The sequence below is a fragment of the Lemur catta genome, chromosome 26, assembly GCF_020740605.2.
Source record: "Lemur catta isolate mLemCat1 chromosome 26, mLemCat1.pri, whole genome shotgun sequence".
In the NCBI taxonomy this organism is placed as follows: Eukaryota; Metazoa; Chordata; class Mammalia; order Primates; family Lemuridae; genus Lemur; species Lemur catta.
This window is the reverse complement of record NC_059153.1, coordinates 7,422,592-7,445,384: the sequence shown is the minus strand read 5'-3', so window position 1 is coordinate 7,445,384 and position 22,793 is coordinate 7,422,592. Positions and strand designations below refer to the sequence as shown.

At 42.5% G+C, this 22,793-nt stretch overlaps 1 protein-coding gene across 1 annotated transcript; it reads left to right on the top strand.

Moving 5' to 3' along the window:
• Positions 1-807: 807 nt before the first annotated feature.
• QRFPR (pyroglutamylated RFamide peptide receptor) lies at positions 808-4,867 on the top strand. The gene is given in 5 exon segments (XM_045537315.1): positions 808-825; positions 1,754-1,989; positions 3,443-3,540; positions 4,418-4,539; positions 4,541-4,867. Coding segments are annotated over 5 exon segments (744 nt in total). The 3' UTR covers positions 4,811-4,867.
• The last annotated feature ends 17,926 nt before the right edge of the window (positions 4,868-22,793 follow it).

The following is a 22,793-nucleotide window of genomic DNA, read 5'->3' as shown; positions in this document are numbered from 1 at the left end:
GAGCCCTTTTATAAGTGACTCAGTCTAGTTCCAAATTGTGGGCTCCATTTCTGGCACATAGAAAACAGATTTGTCAATTTTGAAAAATAAAATTGTTTTATTATATACTCTAAATATATTTTAAATCTACAACTCATTTTGTTTGTAGAAAATGCATATAATCTAATTGTCAAAACTCAGTCCTCACTGTTAGACGGATGAGCTAAATCAGATTTACTTCCTGTCAGGAAAAAGTCTGATTTCATTTTTCAGGTCACATAAAAGTATTCATATGCAATCCCACGGCCACCCTCTCACACCTGAGTTCTCTGAGAGCCGTGGTTGAGCTCGCAGAGAGCCTGAATTTCTCACCTGGCTGCTGCAAAGCACCAAGGCCATCCACATTTCTCACCCACGGCTGTTTCTCTCCCACTGGGCTCTTCTCAAGAGTGATGTATTTAGCAAATTTCAAGTGAGAGAAACAAGGAGGTGGTGAAATTAATACAGTCGTCACTTCTGCCTCCTCACTGTATGAAAAATGTGAATTCACGATGTCCCTGTCCAAATACCTTTTTTCCTATGCCAGGCTTTACTCTGAAAAGAAATGTATAATATTTAAGACAGGCCAAAGCACAGAGCCCTACCATGGGTTTATGACCCCTTGATCAAGGTGGCTTCATTGACATCAGTAATCTGAATTCTCTCTCTCTCTTTTTTTTTTTTTCTTTTTGGTGCCCCATAGTAAGATTTGGATTGGGTGAGACATGTAACTTGCATAAGCTGGGAGAAGGATGATTATGAAAGAGGAAATGGGAATGTGGGCCCAGCATGACACCCCAGCCTCAGGTGCTGTATTAGGAGAATTTTACAGAAGTATAAGCTTTTTTCTTACCGCTGATGAGTAACCAAAAAGCTTCTTTTCCCCCATTCAACTGACATTGAACATTGCTGATAAAATTTGCTGGGAATGTAGACAGAAATATGCCTTAAGATCTAAGTATTCATCTAGAAAGCTCCAGAGTGACTAAAATGACAGTTGTTTTCATAAATTCATTTTTGCTCCTGTTACCCAGAGAAGTGAATTTTGAATATGCTTTAAAGGTTTGGATTGTCCTTGAAATGATCCGTTTTTAGCAGTTTCTATTATTATTATTGGAAATAGTATGAAGAAATCAGCAAACAAATACAATCTGAATATTTGTAGATTGGCAATAGTTTGAATCCCAATTTTTCATTCATCTCAGAATTTAAAAGCTACCAGTTGACTTTTGAATATCTTTCCAAGCAGTCTGATCATTGTAATACGAAATTGCAGTAACAAGAAATGGCTTTCAGTCCTTTCCAACTAGAAGTCTGAAGCCTTGTCTAATCTCTCTCTTCAACAACTGAAGAAGCAAAATAATTTAACATTAAAGTAGCTGACATGATACGCAAAATATTTTTCAATATGTATTTGGGTAAGTGCAATGCTTTTTCAGCCAATTGAAAACTTGTGACTAGTGAAAATAAAAGTTGAGAAAGACAAAAAAATGAAGCTCAATTCCATTTAAAATGGGAAAGATAGTTTAAAAGTCTTAAGACCTTCAGCAGTTAAGTATTCATAGAAAAACCACATTTCACAACAAGAGAACAATTAAAATTGTATCTCATCTGAAATATGTACCGGTGGCAAATTAGAAAGAGCTTAATGTTGCGTAACAGGAATACTTGGCTGCTGTCTGTTCTTTTGATACTGACTACGGGTTATTTTAACTGAATTGTTCTTACTGTAAAGGTCAAGCATGATCTCCTGTATGAGAAAGAGCACAGCTGCTGCTTGGAAGAGCGGACCAGCCCCGCGCACCAGCAGATCTACAGCACCTTCATCCTGGTCATCCTCTTCCTCCCGCCTCTGATGCTGACGCTTGTCCTGTACAGCAAAATCGGCTACGAACTTTGGATAAAGAGAAGAGTGGGGGAGGGTTCCATGCTTTGAACTATTCATGGGACAGAAATGTCCAAAATAGTCAGGTCCGTTTCCTGAAATAGTCACCTCTCTTCAAAATATTTGTAAGTAGTTGTGCTAGAAGGGACAGCTGCCGGGGACCTCAGGGCCCCTAGGTAATTTTGCCAGAGCATCACTGGAATTCACATTTACAGCACTGGCTCTCTGGAGGTTTTTTTTTTTTTTTTTTTTTCTTTCTGAGACAGAGTCTCACTCTGTTGCCCGGGCTAGAGTGCCATGGTGTCAGCCTTGCTCACAGCAACCTCAAACTCTGAGGCTCAAGCGATCCTCCTGCCTCAGCCTCCTGAGTAGCTGGGACTACAGGCATGCGCCACCACGCCCGGCTAATTTTTTCTATATATATATTTTTAGTTGGCCAGATAATTTCTTTCTATTTTTAGTAGAGATGGGGTCTCACTCTTGCTCAGGCTGGTCTCGAACTCCTGACCTCGAGGGATCCTCCCGCCTCGGCCTCCCAGCATGCTAGGATTGCAGACATGAGCCACCGTGCCCGGCCCAAGTATGGATTTTTCTAAACTTAAAGCACCATGCAAATGTGTCGATCTCTAGTCGGTGTAAATCTCCTTTACAGGAGTAATGGAGAAACTTAGTCTGAATCTCTGGCTTAATCAGATTATTTAGATATATAAGAAAGTGTTCAATTTAATTCTATCCTTACAGCTTCCCTTATTTCATAAATACTGATTATTTTTTGCCACAGGCATGAAGCTTTTTAATATAAAGTCAATAAGAGCTTAGTCACTAAAGTTAGACTGCCTAAATTCCCATCTAAAATACATCTTTTACGAGCCATCTGCAAGTAACTTAACCTTTTTTGTGCCTCAGTTTCTGTAATTGTCAAATGGCTCAGTGGGAAGATTAATTACGTAATCTGTGCCAACCGTCTGTAAGTGCCAGGCACCAGAAGGATATGGATGATGTGAGAAATACATGGATGGGCCGGGGGCGGTGGCTCACGCCTGTAATCCTGGCACTCTGGGAGGCCGAGGCGGGAGGATTGCTGGAGGTCAGGAGTTCAAGACCAGCCTCAGCAAGAGTGAGACCCCATCTCTACTAAAAATAGAAAGAAATTATCTGGCCAACTAAAATATATATGTAGAAAAAATTAGCCGGGCATGGTGGCGCATACCTGTAGTCCCAGCTACTGGGGAGGCTGAGGCAGGAGGATCGCTTGAGCCCAGGAGTTTGAGGTTGCTGTGAGCGAGGCTGACACCACGGCACTCACTCTAGCCCGGGCAACACAGCGAGACTCTGTCTCAAAAAAAAAAAAAAAATACACGGATGATGATAATGTCGATGCAAAAAGATGATAATCAGCCCACAATAACCTTTAGGGAACTCACTTGAAAAATTTTGGTGGAGTGGACGAGGTCCCAGCTTTATTTAATAGCTTTGCCAGCAATCTGACACATTTGCCAAGGAGAAGTTAACCGATACAGTGTTTCTCAGTGGGTTTAGGGAGAAGAAGCGAGCTGTCATGATGATGGTGAAGGTGGTGGCTCTCCTTGGTGTGTGCTGGGCACCTTTCCACGTCGTTCACATGATGACCGAGTACAGTGAGTGCTTGTTGTTCTCATCTGATAGACATTCTGGTTCATTTCCTGCTGGAATAGACAATGAATCATTGACATTTTTGCTATACACATGGGTCATCAGATATCAAACATTCCATATCTTTATTTCCTATTTTCAAGATCACCAGGCCATTATGTGGTAGGTAATTGTGTATGACGATGACCAAATCTTTAATAATTATGAAGCGGAAGGAGAGGTCTGGAGATTCATCTCCCACGTTATTCCTCTGTTCTCTCTAAGCTATTTGAATGCTGGGACAGGGTGACATCCTATAAGTATTCCCTATTTAAAATCCTGACTTGTGTGGTATGAATTTAATGATACCTAGGGTTTCAGTCGGATTTTCAGTATATTCTCTCTGAAAACCCAGTACTTAACGTAGTTCTCAGTATGATTTGGTTTCTGTAATGCAAGTGGACACTTGGGGTAACTGTTGCAAGTGAATATTTGGGGTAACTGTTGCAAGTGAACATTTGAGGGTAACTGTTGCAAGTGGACATTTGAGGGTAACTGTTGCAAGTGGACATTTGAGGGTAACTGTTGCAAGTGGACATTTGAGGGTAACTGTTGCTTCCAGTTCCCATGAAGCTTGGAGTCATCAAGTTTAAACGCTATGAGCTCCCTCATATGCGCTGGGCACTGGGCTGTTTGTAAGCCTAGATTCCTTTACAACGGAGACTCATTACAAAGCTTATTTTGTGATGACAGACATAAGATGCCTCTCCCAAAGTGGTCTTGGGAACTTTTCACAACTTTGACGACTTTTACATGTGTAAGTCTTTGATAAAGACAGAGGATAAACAGAAGTTGTATGCTGATTGAAATAAATATGCATTCTAAAGTATTACTTTATTTCAGGTAATTTTGAAAAGAAATATGATGATGTCATAATCAAGATGATTTTTGCTACAGTGCAAATCATTGGATTTTCCAACTCTATGTGTAATCCCATTGTCTATGCATTTATGAACAAAAACTTCAAAAAAAAATGTTTTGTCTGCAGTTTGCTATTGCAGAGTAAAAAAAAACTTCTCTCCAGCCGGAAGGCATGGAAATTCAGGAATTACAATGATGCAGAAGAAGGCAGACTTTGCCGGGAGAGAGAACCCAGTAGAGGAGACCAAAGGAGAAGCATTCAGTGATGGCAACATTGAAGCCAAATTGTGTGAACAGCCAGAGGAGAAAAAATGCTGAAAGGACATCTTTAGTGCTGAACTCTCTGAGAATTCTGCTTCAGGCAGTGGGCATTAATTGCAATGATATCTTACAATTAATATCCATTGTAATCTGAAGAGAAAATTATTTTGAGCAAAGGTCGAAGAGTTTTTTTTAATTCTTAAAATGATGACAAGAAGAAAACACATCATTTTTTCCATTAAAAAAATGCCACGAAGACACATGAAAACAAAATTGTGAAAAATCAGTAACGTATACTTGGAGATTATTAATGCGAATTTTTTAAAAGTGTTGTAGAGAAATTAATGTTCTTTCTAGCAGTTTTCCTCCCATGCAGTCAATATAATGTGACTTTCAATGTATTGCTAAATTGGATGAGGAGATAACTTTAAAATGTTATCGTCTTTCTTGAATATTAAGTGGATAGTTGAACACGATGATGTCATTTCTAGCGCACTGTTGAGATTAGGAGGTACCGTCCCTCGCAGATGATGTCTGTGCCCTAATCTTTCAGGCAACGGAGAGAGAGAAGCAGCTGAGTGACAGGCACGTGGACTGAGAGGCCGCGGCCTTGTGTCAGGGATGGTGGCCCGCCCAGCACCTCGCCTGCTGTCTGTGAGGACTGGCCTGTCACTTAACCTTGCCAAGCCCACATGTTTTCAGAGTGTGCAAATATTTCAGTAGATTTTTATACATGTATAAATGATGGTGTAAAAAATAAAAACATTAAAATTATTTTCATAAATGTTAAGTTATGCTATATGTTATAAATGTTAGTTTTCTTCTAAATATGCAAAATAATGAGCATTAAACTATAAGCTAATATTAATGAATATCATACATTTCGATAAAATAATTATTAAATAATCATTTAAATAGAGCTAGAATTTGTATTGTTGTCTAAAAATTTACTTATGTTTTCTCTTATTAAAAACTCCCATGATTCTAGAGTTTGGCATCCATGTAGCTACAAATGTAAAACCTAAGTGTTCCTTTCATACGTGTTATCTCTACACCTGTGATACATATAAGTTTCAGATGAATGTGAGTATTTCAAATGTCATTAATAGTGACATGTCCAGTGAGTGTGACATCACTAGGCATGCCAGCTGCAGTGAGGACCAGGCTAACCTGCGATGCCACCAAAAGCACACACTGGGACACACGGCATAGGGAGAAAACGGACACTACCAGGAAACAATACTTCACCACTCACAGTGTCTGACGCGTGGTTGGGGACGCCTGATTGTCATTTTTATGATTAGTAGCCGTAATATCATGAGCAGCAGTTGTTGTAGCAACTCTGCTTATTTTTTATGCTGTGGCCCTCTGATTATTCCTTTGCTCTGTGTTACAGGATTCTTTTGGGACTGATTTAAATAAAGACAGCCTATCCCATTTCTCCTATATTTTGCCAAAATTAAGTCCTAATTCTCAACCAATTAGAGGGTTAACTACTGTTATCTCAACAGCCATCTCAATTTTACCTAGAGAGAAGAGATTTTTAATAAATAAAATCATTATACTAACTACTACATGATAACAGATACGTATTTAGAAAAAAGTTCAAACATTCTGAGTCTTCAAGAGACTTAAGATGCCTCTTGAAAGCTGAGTTCTTTCTGTTCTGGGAAGGAAAGCAGAATTGAGTTTAAAGTCCTTTTAAAGTCATAAGGGCATCTGGAAGCATTTTAATACTGTATCAAAGACCACCCCCAACAAAAACAACTTATCTTAAAATTGCCAAAAATATCACCCAACTTCTGCATGTGTAAGCCCCTTTTATCGGTTAGAGTGGAGCGATTTATAGGTACAGTGACGGCGCTATGTGTGTTGAGATGGTATCCTGCTTTTTTCTGCTGTTTGCCAATTCCTTTTTCCTCCTGAAGACAGAAGGAGAGGCTAGAAGCCCCCGATCCTCCCTGGTTCTCACGAGTCGAATAGTTATATGTAGCAGGATTTTCTAAAATTTTCCCAAGACATTTTGGCCCGACCACAAGGGAAGGCCCACAGCCAGACAGAGGCCCTAACTTCATTCCCAACCAAGTGCAGGTGTCCAGGCCTCTCTGCCTATGGAAAGGATTTCTAGACATCCAAGCCAGTGAGCAAATCTCTGAACAATGGGGTGAAAATCAGTGTCTGAAAGGGGACGGTCCTGGTGGTCTCCAACTTGGCTTATGAGTATCAGTCAGCACTTGTATCAGTGGCCAGACCCTGAGAGCCCCTAACACAAATTAAATTAAACTAAGTCAAATTAAATTAACCCAATGTACCTGGTCAGTCACTTGAAGACTCTTAGAATGTTTGAACTAGACTGTGTTTCAGAGTTCTTCCTAAGCACCACAGTTTCCAGAAGAAACGGCCACACAGAGAGGTAGTGACTGGGCCGATGCCACAGGACTGGAGCTCGCCAAAGGCCAGGAGCGTGAGGGTTGCAGGAAGGATAGTGTGGTGGAAAAATCAGAGCTTATGTGAAGGGGCAAACTTTGGTCCGATTCCAGTTCTGCCACTTCCAAGTTTATGTTCAGGTGGTCCCTTAACATGATGAACCTCCTAGTTCCATTTTCTGATGTTTCAGAGTGAAGCACACCACCCGGTTATGGATTAAGTCAGGCAGTGTATAAAGTGCCTAGCACGTAGCAGATGTGCTGTGAGCACAAATTATCTTTTCCCTTCTCCAATCAAGCATTCTCTGAACCACCGGCCCTCATATAGGATCCCACTAAAGGCACTGAATAAAGGGGAATGCATAGCAATATTTTCTTTCTTTATTTCTTTCCTTTCTTTTTTTTTTTTTCTTTTTTTTTTTGAGACACAGTCTTGCTCTGTTGCCCAGGCTAGAGTACTGTGGCATCACCCCAGCTCACAGCAACCTCAAACTCCTGGGCTCAAGCGATCCTCCTGCCTCAGCCTCCTAAGTAGCTGGGACTACAGGCATGCGCCACCATGCCCGGCTGATTTTTTCTATATATTTTTAGCTGTCCAGATCATTTCTTTCTATTTTTTAGTAGAGACAGGGTCTCGCTCTTGCTCAGGCTGGTCTCAAACTCCTGACCTCGAGCGATCCTCCCTCCTCAGCCACCCAGAGTGCTGGGATAACAGGCGTGAAACACTGTGCCCGGCCCATAGCAATATTAAAAAAAAAACATCTCTGACCTAGAAAGTCCTTACTTTCAAAGCAACGGGTGGTGGTGACTCATTACTATGGGACTGAAGACTCAGAGAAAAGACGGAGGTGGGGGTTTCCTATCAAAGCAAAACATAGAAAACAGATGAATAAAAGTACACAACTATATGTTCTGAACACACATATTAAACTATAGATAGAGAGTTATAGATAAGAGAGTTTAGTCATAACCAGCTCTCCTCTCTCCTGACTCACAAGCAGTGCCAAGTAACTTCCTGAACTCTGCTGAAATGAATTCTCTTTCTGCCCACCCCGGCACCCTGCAGCCTGAGAACCTGGCTTGGCTTCAGAAGTTGAGTCACTGCCTTTATTTTAAAGGCCATTTCTACCAACAGATTTCTCCATGCAGTTTCAGAACAGAAAGATGCACAAAGGCAGGGTGCCCCGTTTAAGTAGTATCTTACTTTCCCTGGTGCAGGTATAATACCCCATAGATTTAAGGTCAACATCAAAGAAATAGGGGGCCAGGCGTGGTGGCTCACGCCTGTAATCCTAGCACTCTGGGAGGCTGAGGCGGGTGGATTGCTCGAGGTCCGGAATTCAAGACCAGCCTGAGCAAGTGCAAGACCCCTTCTCTACTAAAAATAGAAAGAAATTATATGGCCAACTAAAAATGTAGATAGAAAAAATTAGCCAGGCATGGTGGCGCATGCCTGTAGTCCCAGCTACTTGGGAGGCTGAGGCAGGAAGATCACTTAAGCTGAGGAGTCTGAGGTTGCTGTGAGCTAAGCTGATGCCACGGCACTCACTCTAGCCTGGGCAACAAAGTGAGACTCTGTCTCAAAAAAAAAAAAAAAAGAAAGAAAAGAAAAGAAAAGAAAAAAAAAGAAATAGGAAGGAAATTTTGGAAAGTCACATGATCAAAGAAAATTTGAATACAAGCTAAAAGAAAAATACCAACATTTCAACATCCCTCATGGTTGAATCCAACTGTAATTTCTGATTTGCAAAAGGAAGTAGTGATTCATTTCCGTTCATAATGGGCCCCAATGTACTAAATTTCTCTTGCTTCACGTAATCGTAGACTCTAAAGGGAGCCGGGAGATGTGGATTAATAATATGGAGATTTGAAATTGTTTTTCTTCCTTTCGATTCTATTGACTGTACTATATAACCTTTTATGAATTTAGTATATTTCAAATTAATAAGAAAGATAATTTTCTTAATTAAAAAGAATAACAAGTTCACATCGAATTAGTCAATAGACACATTAACAACAAACTATGACTTATCCCATGAAGTAAAAAGTTAACTGTGGCAAACATACTCAGTTTCAATATTTTGAAAAACTCCAAAAGGGAATGGCTATGTTGAACGTGGAAAGTGTAGTATGAATTTATGCAAAGGAAAATCATGGGGAGTATTTTGTGACAGGCGTAGTTCTAGCAGGTACTTTTCGTCCACGCCTGTCGCTGTGGTTGGAAGCAGCTTCAGCTGAGTGTGCACCAGCACCGTGTGACAGTCTCGCTTTTCACAGACCTCACGGCATGGCCCGGGCAGCCCACAGAGCCCACGTGCTGCTCCCCTGCCTGGCACATGGAGATGCCAAAGCCCTGAGACCCGGGACCACACCTGGCCAGTGAAGGACGGGCCACGTGACACCCTGGAGGGACAGTCCAAGCACACATTTTCTGAGACTCCTCAGAAGGTTCTGGGGGGAGTGTCAGGTGACCATAGAAGTGACCAACTCATTCCTACCCCGGCTTTCCCTCCTTCTCTGCGTGACTTACTCTATCAGTTGTCAGGTTCCATGGGACAAATTATATGAAAATTTAGTGGCTTAAAACAACACGTATTTATTCTCCTAGTTTCTGTGCTCAACAATTCAGAGGCAGCTCAGCTGGGAGGTCCTGGCCCAGGGTCCCTCTGGAGGACGCAGTGAGCCAGGGCTGGAGGATCCACTTCTGAGCCTGCTTGTGTGGTTGTGAGCAGGGACACACAACCACACGGTTTCTGGTCACACGGACTGCAAGATTGTGCAGCGAGGCGGCTGCTACAGCGAAGAGAAGCTCCTGCATCCTCAGCATCCTGCTGGCCCCTCTCCCCGGGGAGCCAGTGCAATGGGGGTCACATAGCCAGCGCCCCACTCGCTGGGCCTGTCCTGGAAACGCCCCTTCACAGAGCAGAGCTGTAGGGACGGTCGCCACCAGGTGGCGCCAAACTGCAGCTGGAACCAGAGCGGATTCGCCTTAGGCCTCCAGGACGCGTAGACCCAGCCGGCGACTCATTAACCTCGCACAATGCAACCTTGCATTTTAACCCCGACTTTGCAAAACCCCACCCAAGCAGTTGTGGCAAGATTTTACCGTCATAAATAAACTATGGCTCTTATAGCCCAGATGAACTTTCAATAATGCTCATTTATGTGAAAACCAGACAGCACTTTATATTGATCTATTACAGAGTTTCAGTTGTCAGCTCTACTTGATTATAGTTATAAGGAATGGAGACAGACCAAGACGCTAACAATACTTTTTAATTTTTTTTTTTTCTTTTTGAGACAGAGTCTCTCTCTGTTGCCCGAGCTAGAGTGCCGTGGCGTCAGCCTCGCTCACAGGAACCTCAGAGTCCTGGGCTCAAGCGATCCTCCTGCCTCAGCCTCCCAAGTAGCTGGGACTACAGGCATGTGCCACCATGCACGGCTAATTTTTTCTATATATATGTTTAATTGGCCAGATCATTTCTTTCTATTTTTAGTAGAGACGGGGTCTCGCTCTTGCTCAGGCTGGTCTCGAACTCCTGACCTCGAGGGATCCTCCCGCCTCGGCCTCCCAGAGTGCTAAGATCACAGGCGTGAGCCACCGTGCCGGCCTTAAAAATTTTTTAACGCAGACAAAAGTGAATTTTAGAAAATGAACATCTTTCCAAATTACATGAACATTTTGTGGTAAGCAGGTTGATCTCCCAGCATTTTAATTGTAAATCCAAGTGGCCTTGTCAGGGTTTCTATTTTGTTGGTGAGGAATGAGGGCATCTGTGGCATTGTGTCCTGCGGGCGTTCCAGGCCGTGATCACGGTGACGTTTCTATTCTGACACACTTGGATGACAGCGGGGCTCAGGGGCAGTGTGGCTGCCGCAGTCTGGGAATGCCTGGTGTGCAGTCTCAGTGAGCAGGCTGGCTGACACCTGACACGCAGCATCACTCCACTCATAGCCAACGTGCGTTTAGTTTCCCCCACACTTCCAGCTTGCTTTGTTTTCAGCAGACACAAACATGCAATTAAAGTCTCCTTAATGTGATAAAAGTTCGAAATGTGGTGTAAATACAGGGAAAAAAGTTGAAAGACTACTTTTTATAAACTGTCGAACTTGCCCTACAAGTTTTGTCCCCTGAAAAAGCTGTGGGTCCTCTATGTTCCCCTGCATGGCCCTCTGAGAGGAGTCACGGCCACTCGGGATGGCCGTCTATTGCTGGATTCTCATTTTTGCCTTCTTACGGTAAATGTATAGTGTGTGGATTTAGGAACACACACAACAGAGTAGATACAGCATGAATAAGGCTAAATGTGGCTAAAAATATCCTTACCAGATACAGAAAGACCACTAATTATAAATTTAAATTCTATGCAAACCCACATCCTTCTGCTCATTTGCTCTGACCTCTTTTTTATCAAATTATGCTGAGAGGTAAATATTAATAAAATATGCAAAGTTATATAAAAAGTTTCTCCCCTGTTTTGTTTCCCATAGTAAAAATCTTGAACCACAGAAAAAGCAATTCTTTTTCTGTCTCCTATCACTTTTGTGGCTGGGAGAAAACTGCATTTTTCATACCAACCCTTGAATATTCCACTCACTGTTGACCCAGTAAACTATTTTCCTAATCACCATAAAATATAATCATAAAACTGCTCTCTGTTGCCTCAAGAGTTGTTCCTGAAGTAAAAGCAGAAAAACATTGTTTATGTGAGGTCCCCATGTTGTTTGTGATACAGAGCTGCTGTTTGGAAAAGCTTCCACGAGATTCCTGCCTGTATCTTCAGGGGTAGCTGGGTACCTTAGTGATTGTAGGTGTCTACCAGCCTTAACTGAAAGTTCTTTTTCAAATGAGATAACAAGTATTTATATCTTGGTTTTATACAAGGAATTTAAAAAAAATTCTATTTGGAAGTTGACTTGCAGACATCAATATAAATGTAAATAACAAAGAAAAAAAAATTGCTTACCCAAATTCCAAGAGTTTCTACTTGGGGAAGAGTCAGCTTTGAAGTTAATTTTTTTTTTTTTTAACATGCTCCTCAGAACAGAACAGAATGGAGTTAAAGCTTTAACAAGCCTATTTGGAGTCTGCAGGGCTGCAGGTTGGCCGGCACCTGAGACAGATTTGGCGGGATGAGAGACAGCTCTGCTACCTGCTTAGAAGAAGAGAGAGCTGAGACTTCACAGGGAAGGGCGGATAGAGGGAGAACCACAGCCTGGTGATGGAGATGAGAGATCAAGAAAAATGTTTTGTCACTTTGGAGTGAGATGCCATGTGTCGTGTGAGGCATGTTCCCTCATTGTCCTCCACAGAGTCATTAAAGTTGGTGTTGCTCACTTACGCTCTACAGGGAAGAATTCCTGCTGGAAAAAGCTGAAGTCCTGAATCCAGCTTTAAGGTCAGTATAAGCTGAAAGTAGCTGTCAGTAGAAGAAGAGATTACCTGGGAGATGAGAAGGGATTTCAATAATGTGATTTTCAAGCTGGAGAATCTCTTCTTTACCTAAGACCCCACATTTCCCATAATTTGCATGGATAGAAAAAGAGGTTAGATTTCTTAAGAATAAATATTCATAGTATTTTAAAGACAGGGGCCATACCCAGTGTGTGCCAGCCTGGGCTGGGCAGGGAGCAAGGACGTGAACACATGGTGCCTGAAGTACCTGCAACCTCTGAGACTGTGAATTACATAAACCAGTGGTTTGCATTTAGGTTGGTTTGGCTTGAATTTCTGCCACCTGCAGTGAAACAATCTCCCGCCTTTGCAGCGGAGAGCAATTTGGTCAGTGTCGGAAGCAGCCACGAGAGGGAGAACCGCGGGAAGGAGAGAGGCAGAGCAAAGCGCTGGTGTCCGCGGGAATCCGCGGCCGCTGTGAGCAGGCGGCAGAGGGCGAAAGTGCAAACCCAGGACCCTGGGCAGGGCCGGAGAGACAGGCACGGCCGGGCAGTCCCCAGGGAGGGCTGGGGGGGTGGCTGGGCCGGCAGGGTCAGGGCTGGAGGAGGAGGCCAGTGTATTAAGCGGTACATTAAGTTAAGAAGCTTAAATGTAAATTAAAAGTTTAAAAATATAGGATGATTATTAAAAATTTGGAAGAAAACCACATTTGAGGAATGTAAAAGTCAAAGCAAACATTTATTTATTTATTTAATTTTTGAAGACAGAGTCTCACTCTGTCGCCCGGGCTAGATGCCGTGGTGTCAGCCTCACTCACAGCAACCTCAAACTCCTGGGCTCAAGCAATCCTCCTGCCTCAGCCTCCCGAGTAGCTGGGACTACAGGCATGCGCCACCAGGCCCGGCTAATTTTTTTCTATTTTTAGTTGTTTGCCTAATTCCTTTCTATTTTTAATAGAGATGGGGTCTCGCTCTTACTCAGGCTGATCTAGAACTCCTGACCTCGAGCGATTCTCCCGCCTCGGCCTCCCAGAGTGCTGGGATTACAGGCGTGAGCCACCGCGCCTGGCCAACCGTCTTAATTAAACAGACACACAGCGGCTTTTTACGTACACAACTCCTTCTGCACAGACACACACACACTCCATGCTATTATCACACAGTTCACAATTTACACTACATTTATACATGCTGCTTCTATAAACATGAGCACCAATAAACTTGTTTACAGTCCCTAAGAAAGAAGCTGAAATATAAAATATTAAGGATACACAAGATTTTTAGTTATAATTTATTGACACTAAATCATTGAAGAATGGTGATTATAGTAACAAAAATAAGTGATAGACTACAATGGGGTTTGGGATGTTTTTTGTTGAAATGATTTTTTTCTGTAGTGTTCAGATTTCCTTTGTCTTCCTAATTTGGTTAATAGGATTTCCACCCCTCATTTTCCTTTAAATATTTTTGCCCTGTCTCCTAGAAGTTGTAGAAATTGATGTTTTACTCAATCTACTCATAAGGATAATGTACTTAAAAAGCTTAATGAAGCTTTTTAGCATAAATTTGTACAAAAAGGGGTAGAGTGGGGGGAAGTTCACATGAGAGTGTGTTTGTTTTTCCATGGCCGTGTTCAGGGTGGGCTCTAAGCTCAGCAAGAGTTTACACTGTGAGACCCACACCCGGGAGCTTCCTTGTCCTTCCAAGGACAGGTAGAGAGAGAGTGTCAGAGTGAACCACCAGGCTTTTATGAAATTGCCCACATGAAATAGTTAGAAAAGCAGTTAGAAAGTTTCCCACAAAATCATCATCCATTCTTAATTCTTTCATGCCTCAAAATGGGAGTCTCACAGCCTTGTCCAAGTTCCCAAAGTTCTAGAACTGTCCTTGATACGTGATCCACTTTACATGCAGCTGAAGTGGATTATGTATTTTCGTTTCTGTCTGCTCACTGTCTTCTGTTACTTTTAAACTCTCTATAAACACTTTGGAGTTTTTTGCATACGGTTGTTAATCTTGAGAGACTTTTTTTAAAAAATTACTTTTTTTAGAGGAAGCATGAAGAAATCGTCCTCAGAGTTCTCTGTGCCTCTTCGAAGCGCTGAATTCGGAGAGTTCATGGAAGCGCTTCATCCAGAAAGTGCCACTATGAGGTGGATGAAACGAAATGAAAGCAATCTTGGTACGATGAGAAAATTTAGCCTCAAAGAAATCTTACAGGCGCTTACTAGTCAAGTCTTTAAACTATGAGTCACGGCCCATGATTAGTGGAGTATTCCTCCTCAGTTTTCAGTAACCATGAAGGTAATTTTTATAAAAGTAGTTCTTACCCTGCCCACAGTGATAGCTGGGAAAGATAAACTCCCACGCAGGTAGGGGTGCGGGCCGGCTACGATCCGCGTGGGAAGCTGTAGGTGTCGGGACGCCTTATGGGGGAGACCCGGCTCCTCCAGCCTCAGCATCACCAGCTGCTTTCTAGTTCCTCAGTTGGTCTGTTCTGTCTCTCTCTCAAATCCAACACAATGCTGTCAAAAGCAGTTTACAGTCCTTTATTTTTTTGAGACAAAGTCTCTCTCTGTTGCCCGAGCTAGAGTGTCGTGGTGTCAGCCTCGCTCACAGCAACCTCAAACTCCTGGGCTCAAGCGATCCTCCTCCCTCAGCCTCCCCAGTAGCTGGGACTACAGGCATGCCCCACCATGCCTGGCTAATTTTTTCTATATATATTTTTAGCTGTCCAGCTAATTTCTTTCTATTTTTAGTAGAGACAGGGGACTCACTCTTGCTCAGGCTGGTCTCGAACTCCCAATCTCAAGAGATCCACCCGCCTTGGCCTCCCAGAGTGCTGGGATTACAGGTGTGAGCCACCGTGCCCGGCCCTTTCCTGTCTTTCTTTCTCTCTCTCTCTCTTTCTCTTTCTTCCTTCCTTCCTTTGCTTCTTTCTTTCTTTCTTTCTTTCTCTTTCTTTCTTTCTTTCTTTCTTTCTTTCTTTCTTTCTTTCTTTCTTTCTTTCTTTCTTTCTTTCTTTCTTTCTTTCTTTCTTTCTTTCTTTCCCAGTTGAGGTGTGGTCTTGCTATATCACCAGGCTGGTCTCCAACTCCTGGACTCAAGTGATGCTCCCGCTGCAGCCTCCTGAGTAGCTAGAACCACAGGTCCACCCACTACACCCATCACTAATCATTGTTTCCAATCATCACCATCATCAAACTCATATATGTGAATTGCTTCCATTTATAGTTACTTATTATGCTACACAACAGTGATAATTTTATTAAATTGTACAAGCTAACCTTATTATAAACAACTTAATTCAGCAGTCAACTCTGTCCAAATGTGTTTATTCTTTATATTACACCATTTTTAATATCTATATTGAAAAAACCAGAGAGAATGATCACGAAAGCCTCTTGAATTTATGACATTTTCATTGTCTTTCTGCATCATAGTAGATGAGAGACTGTGTTATTAAATTGCATGAGATATTCTGTTTCACTCAACTAGACATATTATTTCCAATAGAAATACTTATTAGCTTTATCCAGTAACAAAATATTGTGTTTAGTATGATACCAGTTATTATGTGACTAGAGAAGAAAAAAATTAGAGGAAAATTTTCAAATTTTCTGAAAATCATTGTCATCTTTGGAAATCACAGCCTAATACTAGAAGTTGCTTCTCTATTTTTTTTCTTTTCATATAGTACAGTTTTGTACTCCTTAAATTTGGCATAATTTTTATGTTTGGCATTTGTAATTTAAAAAGTTAAAGAAAAATTATTATTTTGGATCTTTGGCTACCTTTGACTTTCTGGCATCCTAGCATCTTTGTAAAATAGAGAAAATTTTCTTTAAAGTTGAAGTGATTCTTCTTAATGTCAAATATTTTTACAGCACAGTGAAATACACAATAAGACAGTTTTTCGTAAGACCTAATTACTCCTTGGCAATAAATTTGACATTAAGGAATATAACTTTTTAATTGCACTGGGAGTCCAACCGGTCTCGGTCTTTGATACTTTGGCTTAATAGCAGAACTGGTTAATATAATTCCGTGAGTAGCATCAAGTCAGAGTACAACAATGTAGAACAATGTAAGAATCATATTTTTGGAATATTTTTCCCAATTATTCTATTATAGGTACCTTAAAAAGACTATTGATTTCATGACATAAAAACCAATCAAAATGGAAATATGTTGTTTGCTATTTGGGATGATATCAAATTATAGACTCTTTGGCTTTGAAGGGGCTTTTAAGCATTATCTAGACCAATCTCGTTTTTAGATAAAGGAACTGAAGCCTCCAGGAGTTAAATGAATCTGATGTGTAATGAGGGTGTTCGAACAAATGCCTGGAGAATAATGCACTGGTTTAAATTAAACTTCTGTAAACAGATTTCTCTCCTAGATGAATAAAACGACTTTCCATACAAGCTTTAAAATTATTCTGTGAGTTTCCATGTGCTGGAGGTAAAATTTTACATTTGTTATGTAATCTTCTGAGTCCTTTGGGATAAAACAGTGAGGGCCTCTCCCAAACTTCAGCTTAGTAAATGACTTTCCCTTAAAATAGCCATAAACTTAACCATTTTAGTAACTGTTTTCACAGTTCTAAAGTTCCTGTCTATTTCTGAGCGCATGAACCCCACAATACCAGAGTTGGAGTTAAGATCTGAATATCACATGCAAACAGCGGCCTGTAAATGAGGGTCATGGAAGGTGGAAATCACAGCTTAATATCAGAAGTTATTTTTCCGTTTTAGTTTTTTTCTTTTTTTTTTTTTTGAGGCAGAGTCTCGCTCTGTTGCCCGGGCTAGAGTGCCGTGCATCAGGCTAGTTCACAACAACCTCAAACTCCTGGGCTCAAGCAATCCTCCTGCTTCAGCCTCCTGAGGAGCTGGGACTACAGGCATGTGCCACCATGCCCGGCTAATTTTTCTATATATATATATTTTTAGCTGTCCATATAATTTCTTTCTATTTTTAGTAGAGACAGGATCTCGCTCTTGCTCAGGCTGGTCTGGAACTCCTAAGCTCAAACAATCCTCCCACCTCGGCCTCCCAGAGTGCTAGATGACAGGCATGAGCCACTGCGCCTGGCCTCCATTTTAGTTTTTCAGTTGAAAACCAGACAATGCTATAGAAAGAGGTCCCATCAAATACAGTGTATAGGGCTTCTAATACCCAGTCTGCTTTCCAATGGATGGAGGATGTTTAAATTATTCAATGTCGGTCTTACAGAATTTGGTCCAAAATGCCTGATTTCTAAGTTAACGTTCTTTGGGTGGTAAGACAGGAATGATGGGAGGCAGATTTAATGTTGAAAACAGGTATGATTCCTGAAGTCGGACGAGAAAGTATGTTCTTGTGTATTGAAAACAGGAAGGCACACAGTTGTGGGGAGGGTCAAAGGCAAAGGGTGGAGTGTCAAAGAGTCCCCAGGGCTTCTCTACTCTGTCAACACCTGGACTTGCCTTGTAAAGACCAACACATCTTCGGGGCCTGGCTTGCAGTGATAACTGGACTTTGGTCCCAAACAGCTGCATTTCTGATTTAATCTACATCCGCGTTTCATCTCCATCCTTTCATCCTCTTCGCAAAGCAGATTTATGCCCATCCCCTGACCCAATTGTTTGTATGATTTATCCTCCTTTAGGCAGAATTTTCCAGAATAAAATTTGGTTCCTGTCCTTAGGAAAAAGCAGAACTGTGATATTTTCATGGTTTAAATCATGTGCTGTCTATACGAGAATTTAAAAAAAATAAATAAAAAGCACACACACAATAAAGGGGGAGAATCCATCAAAAATACATTAACTGCCCATTTTTCTAAAATAATAGCCATCAAATACTGAAATCAGCTAGACAGACTTCTAATTGTCATGGGAGTTTGAATCTGAGAGGAAAAAGAACGCCATTCTTTTTTATGACAGTGAAAGGCCCAAGTGAACACCGAGGTTTTCTCCTAACACACTGGGCTAGGAAACAGTAGAGCAAATGCCCAAAGTATCGCCCTTCCAGTTTGAAATCCAGCCCTGGCACAGCCATCTCTGTCCTTGCAGTAATATCACAGGTGAGGCTCTGAGGCTGTAATGGGAATGTGCTCCCCAGTTTGACTCTCAGCAAAACAGTGTGGAGCAAAGTCTAGCAAGAGGCCAGGGCCTCCCTCCTCAGTGACTCTGCAGGGCTGTCGAATGTCACCAAGCCACAGAAAGCTGTCACCTCACAGACGGCATCTAGTTGGAACACCCCCCGAGGAAACTACTTGAACGGGACAAACATTGCCAGGTTGGCCTTATCACACTTTTAAGGAAAACTTTATGAGGGCAAAGGCTTTGAAAGTAAATTCCCCGACTGTGACAAGCACGTTCATTACCTCCGCTCAGCCCCCATTTGTCACTCGTGGTTTGGAGTCTGGGTACGGGGAGCTGAGCGGGAAGGACCCCGAGTCCGTGGCAGAGAGGGGAGTGCCTGGCATCGCTCCAGGAAGCAGGTGTGGACGCTCCTGGCCGTCACCTGGCCCAGCCCTGCGGTCGCCGACTCGCGAGACACCCCAAGGTCCAAGGGGACTCACCGTTGAGCGACGTGTCCAGCTCATCGCTACACACAAGCCGGGCCTGCCCTTTCCCAGGCCCAAGGAAGCTTGGCAACTTCCTTATCTCAGACTCTTTAACACTCTGGCTGGAATAGAGGAAACATTAAATGTGACTGTTTTCTTTTTCCCAGATGCAACTGAAAACGGCCTTGTCTTACTAAACCACTTTCATTTTCTCCCTCCCCCCCTTCCTTCAGCCGCTCGCACCCCCAGACGTGTGAGATTAATTTCGGATCGATCACTTCAGGCACTTGGTCTTCCAGTTTTACTAACTTTTTTTCTAACTCATTTCCTTATTCTTCCCTGAAGGTAAATCTGTAAACAAAACGCTCTTCGGAGAACAGTTTAAATCATTTAGTCGGCCCGCGGCCGGTTCCTGCACACAGTTGAGGCTCAGTGGTTGGATGGACGCAAGAAGCAGCCCAGTGTCCCATGAGCCGGTGACGGGGGCACAGGTCACGGTGGCCCAGAGGGTCCTGCTCCCCTTTACACCCCGAATGGTGGGAAGCAGCGATAACAGGGTCGGCCCCGCTGTTTTAGAGACTCTCCCCCTTCACCAGCACCATTTCTACGCGGTGAACAGAAGTGGCGTCTTGGTCCACATCCCACTGACCGGCATGGTTATTTCCATCCCACAGGTTTTCTGTTTGTTTGTTTGTTTGTTTTCTGAGACAGAGTCTCACTCTGTCGCCCGGGCTAGAGTGCCGTGGCGTCAGCCTCGCTCACAGCAACCTCAGACTCCTGGGCTCAAGCGATCCTCCTGCCTCAGCCTCCCGAGTAGCTGGGACTACAGGCATGCGCCACCATGCTCGGCTAATTTTTTCTCTATATATTTTTTAGTTGGCCAGATAATTTCTATTTTTAGTAGAGATGGTATCTCACTCTTGCTCAGGCTGATCTCGAACTTCTGACCTTGAATGATCCTCCTACCTCAGCCTCCCAGAGTGCTGGGATTACAGGCGTGAGCCACCGCGCCCAGCCCCATCCCACAGTTTTTAATGGAAACAACCTTACTGCCTGGATAGGCAGACTCTGAAATACGCCTCTGTGATTTCCCTGCACCTTTTCAATGCGATCATCAAATAAAGACGCGTGGCTTGAGGTGAGATGGCCCTCAGCACACTCTGGGAACATGTCAGTTCTAATAACGGTGATCACACTGTGCATTTGCATAGCACTCCGTAATATTAAAAGTACTTTCAGAAAAGGAAGTTATTATTTAGGCCTAAAGATTTCAGCCTGTAAGGATGGCTTAACTTTCAACCTTCTTGCTGTTGGCTGATGAATTTCCCCTTGCTCTTTTGATATGACACAAAATGGCATATTCTTGTGCAACATTAAGCTATTATTTTTCTCAACGGAAAGAAACTAATAGGGTAAATATCATTTTGTGTAAATTCAAAAGACTTTTAAAGAGCCATATTGAAAATACTTGAGAAGATCTTGAAACAATGATTGATATTTTCATGTCAAATGGATGTTGTATTTTCCTATCAAACTTTAATAGCTCAGGGTAAGTACCAACTGTTTATTTTCTAAGTTCTGTTTTGATTTTTTTTTTTTCAGTTGATTGCATGTGCAAGCTACATTGTGTTATGGACTATTTTTGCTCTTGAAAATTTTTGAAAATACAGAAAAGCATAAAGAAAAATATCACAAACCCTCATGACTTCAGCACCCAGGAGTGATGCTTATAACATTTTGTAATAAAAAAAAAACCACAATGTTAAAGTTCCCTTTGAGATTTCTTGACTTCCCAGAGTGTGTTTGTGTGGAAGTGGAATCACAGAAGAGGACAGACCATCGTTGGCTAACTAGCGGTGTCAGTCTGCTTTTCTGAAGTAGCCACCTCTGCTGTGATCAGAGCTCTGGTAGAGCACACGGTAGCCATCCGTCTGCCCCACGTCACCAATGTGCTGGCCTGCTACTCACCAGGCCTCTCTGGAAAAGGAATGCTCCAACATAAACAAGTGGTGTGAATAACCAATAACAATCACTATCGGCCACTTTGTCAGCTAACATTTCGTTCCTGAACTGGTATGAATTTATTACTTTGGGGAGATTTTCAGACAGTTTTCTAGTATGACAAGAAAAATACACCTAATCCCTGATTTTATGGTGCTAGTGAAGCAACACGGAGACTATAAATACAGTTTCCCCTCTAAGCAAGAAAACACTCAGCAACTGTTTAAAAGGTAACGGGCTGATTTCTAAATGACTTTCAAGGGGGCCTGTTGAGATGGTGACCTGGCTCTAGCTCTCGCAGGGAAAGATATAGGAAGGCGAAACACAGGAAGATTCCTAGAAATGAGTGCGTGACCTCTGAGGTCCTTACAGTAAATTAGACTAATTCTAAATTTATGTTGGTGTGTTTTGGCCTATGAAGCTCATATAACTTTTCCACTAAGTGGGCAGGTGGGTTTCCTGTAGTAGCCTGAAGCCGGGGATTGTTTTCTCGTGTTTCCATTGCAGCACAGAGACCCAGGGAATCCTCTGTGGTCTCTCACACAGGCTGTGAGTCTTTTATCTGAGTCATGTTCGTATCTGAGCGCTGAATATTAATAGCCTCTTGGCAGCAGAGTGATTTTCTTTAAAAAGGGGTTTCCCTGTGTATGGGCGGATTAACCTTTCAAAATACGTGTTTATGCTCAAACCACTGAGTTACTGTTTGATTCAGAGTCAGAAAGACAGGTCTGCGTCCGACAGAGACCTCGTAGTGCGCTCGCCTAGACCCAAGAGGGACTTGCGGTGCACAGCACGGTGAGTAACACGATGCCTCCGTCCTTTGCTTTCATTTTGCTCACTTGCCAGAGTTCGCCATAGCTTGGATTTCTTTTTCAAATGGCTAAAGTGCCCGTATTAAAAAGACAGGTGTGATTGATTATGAACTCAGTCCTATTGGCAATTAAGATGGGGTTTTATATGTTGCAGCTGGGAAAGGAGCTAGAAGTTGGTGTAAATGTAAAAACCTGTGATGTGTCCTTTAAAAGTATTTATTTTAGAACTGTTGCTGGTTAGCTCTCTGTGACATCTGAGAAACCAGGCTTTTGACATTTGACTGTATGCATCTTATCCTATGTGCTTTATTATTTCTAAAAATTCTGTAAACAATAAGTACTCGAGAGTATTTAGTATGCTTGCCCTCTCAGGATACTGTGGTGCCTAATAATCTTGATGGAGTGATAAGCGGGGTGAGCATTCACCCCGTGTGTCTATTGTGGGATATTTTCATTGTATTCTTCGTGGTAACCACGTAATCATGCGGATGGGGACCGTGAAACAGTGTAAAGCATGTATTTCTAAATGTAAAGCTACTGGACTATTTTATTTAAATAGTCAAATTTTCCAAAGGAGATTGGAAAATAAACTTCCCGAGGAAGAATTTAAGTGTAAGCAGTCAAACCGTCCTCCAAGGGAGCTGAGTTGTCAAAGCCAGCAGAAGACAAAGGCAGGCTGGATGATAAGGGGCACAGCGATGATGCCCCGTTAGGACGGCGACAGTCAGTTTCGGGCCCTGATGACTTCATCCCTCTCGGGGATCTCAGGCACCGTCCTGTCCCAGAGATGCCCAGAGTGTCCAGACCTGTCCCCAGGGTGGACGCTGCGTGGGGCCTCCCCATAGGGGCAGGAAGACACTATTGGTGGAATAGATCATGGTTAACAGACTATTTTCAGAGATGGTCTTCTT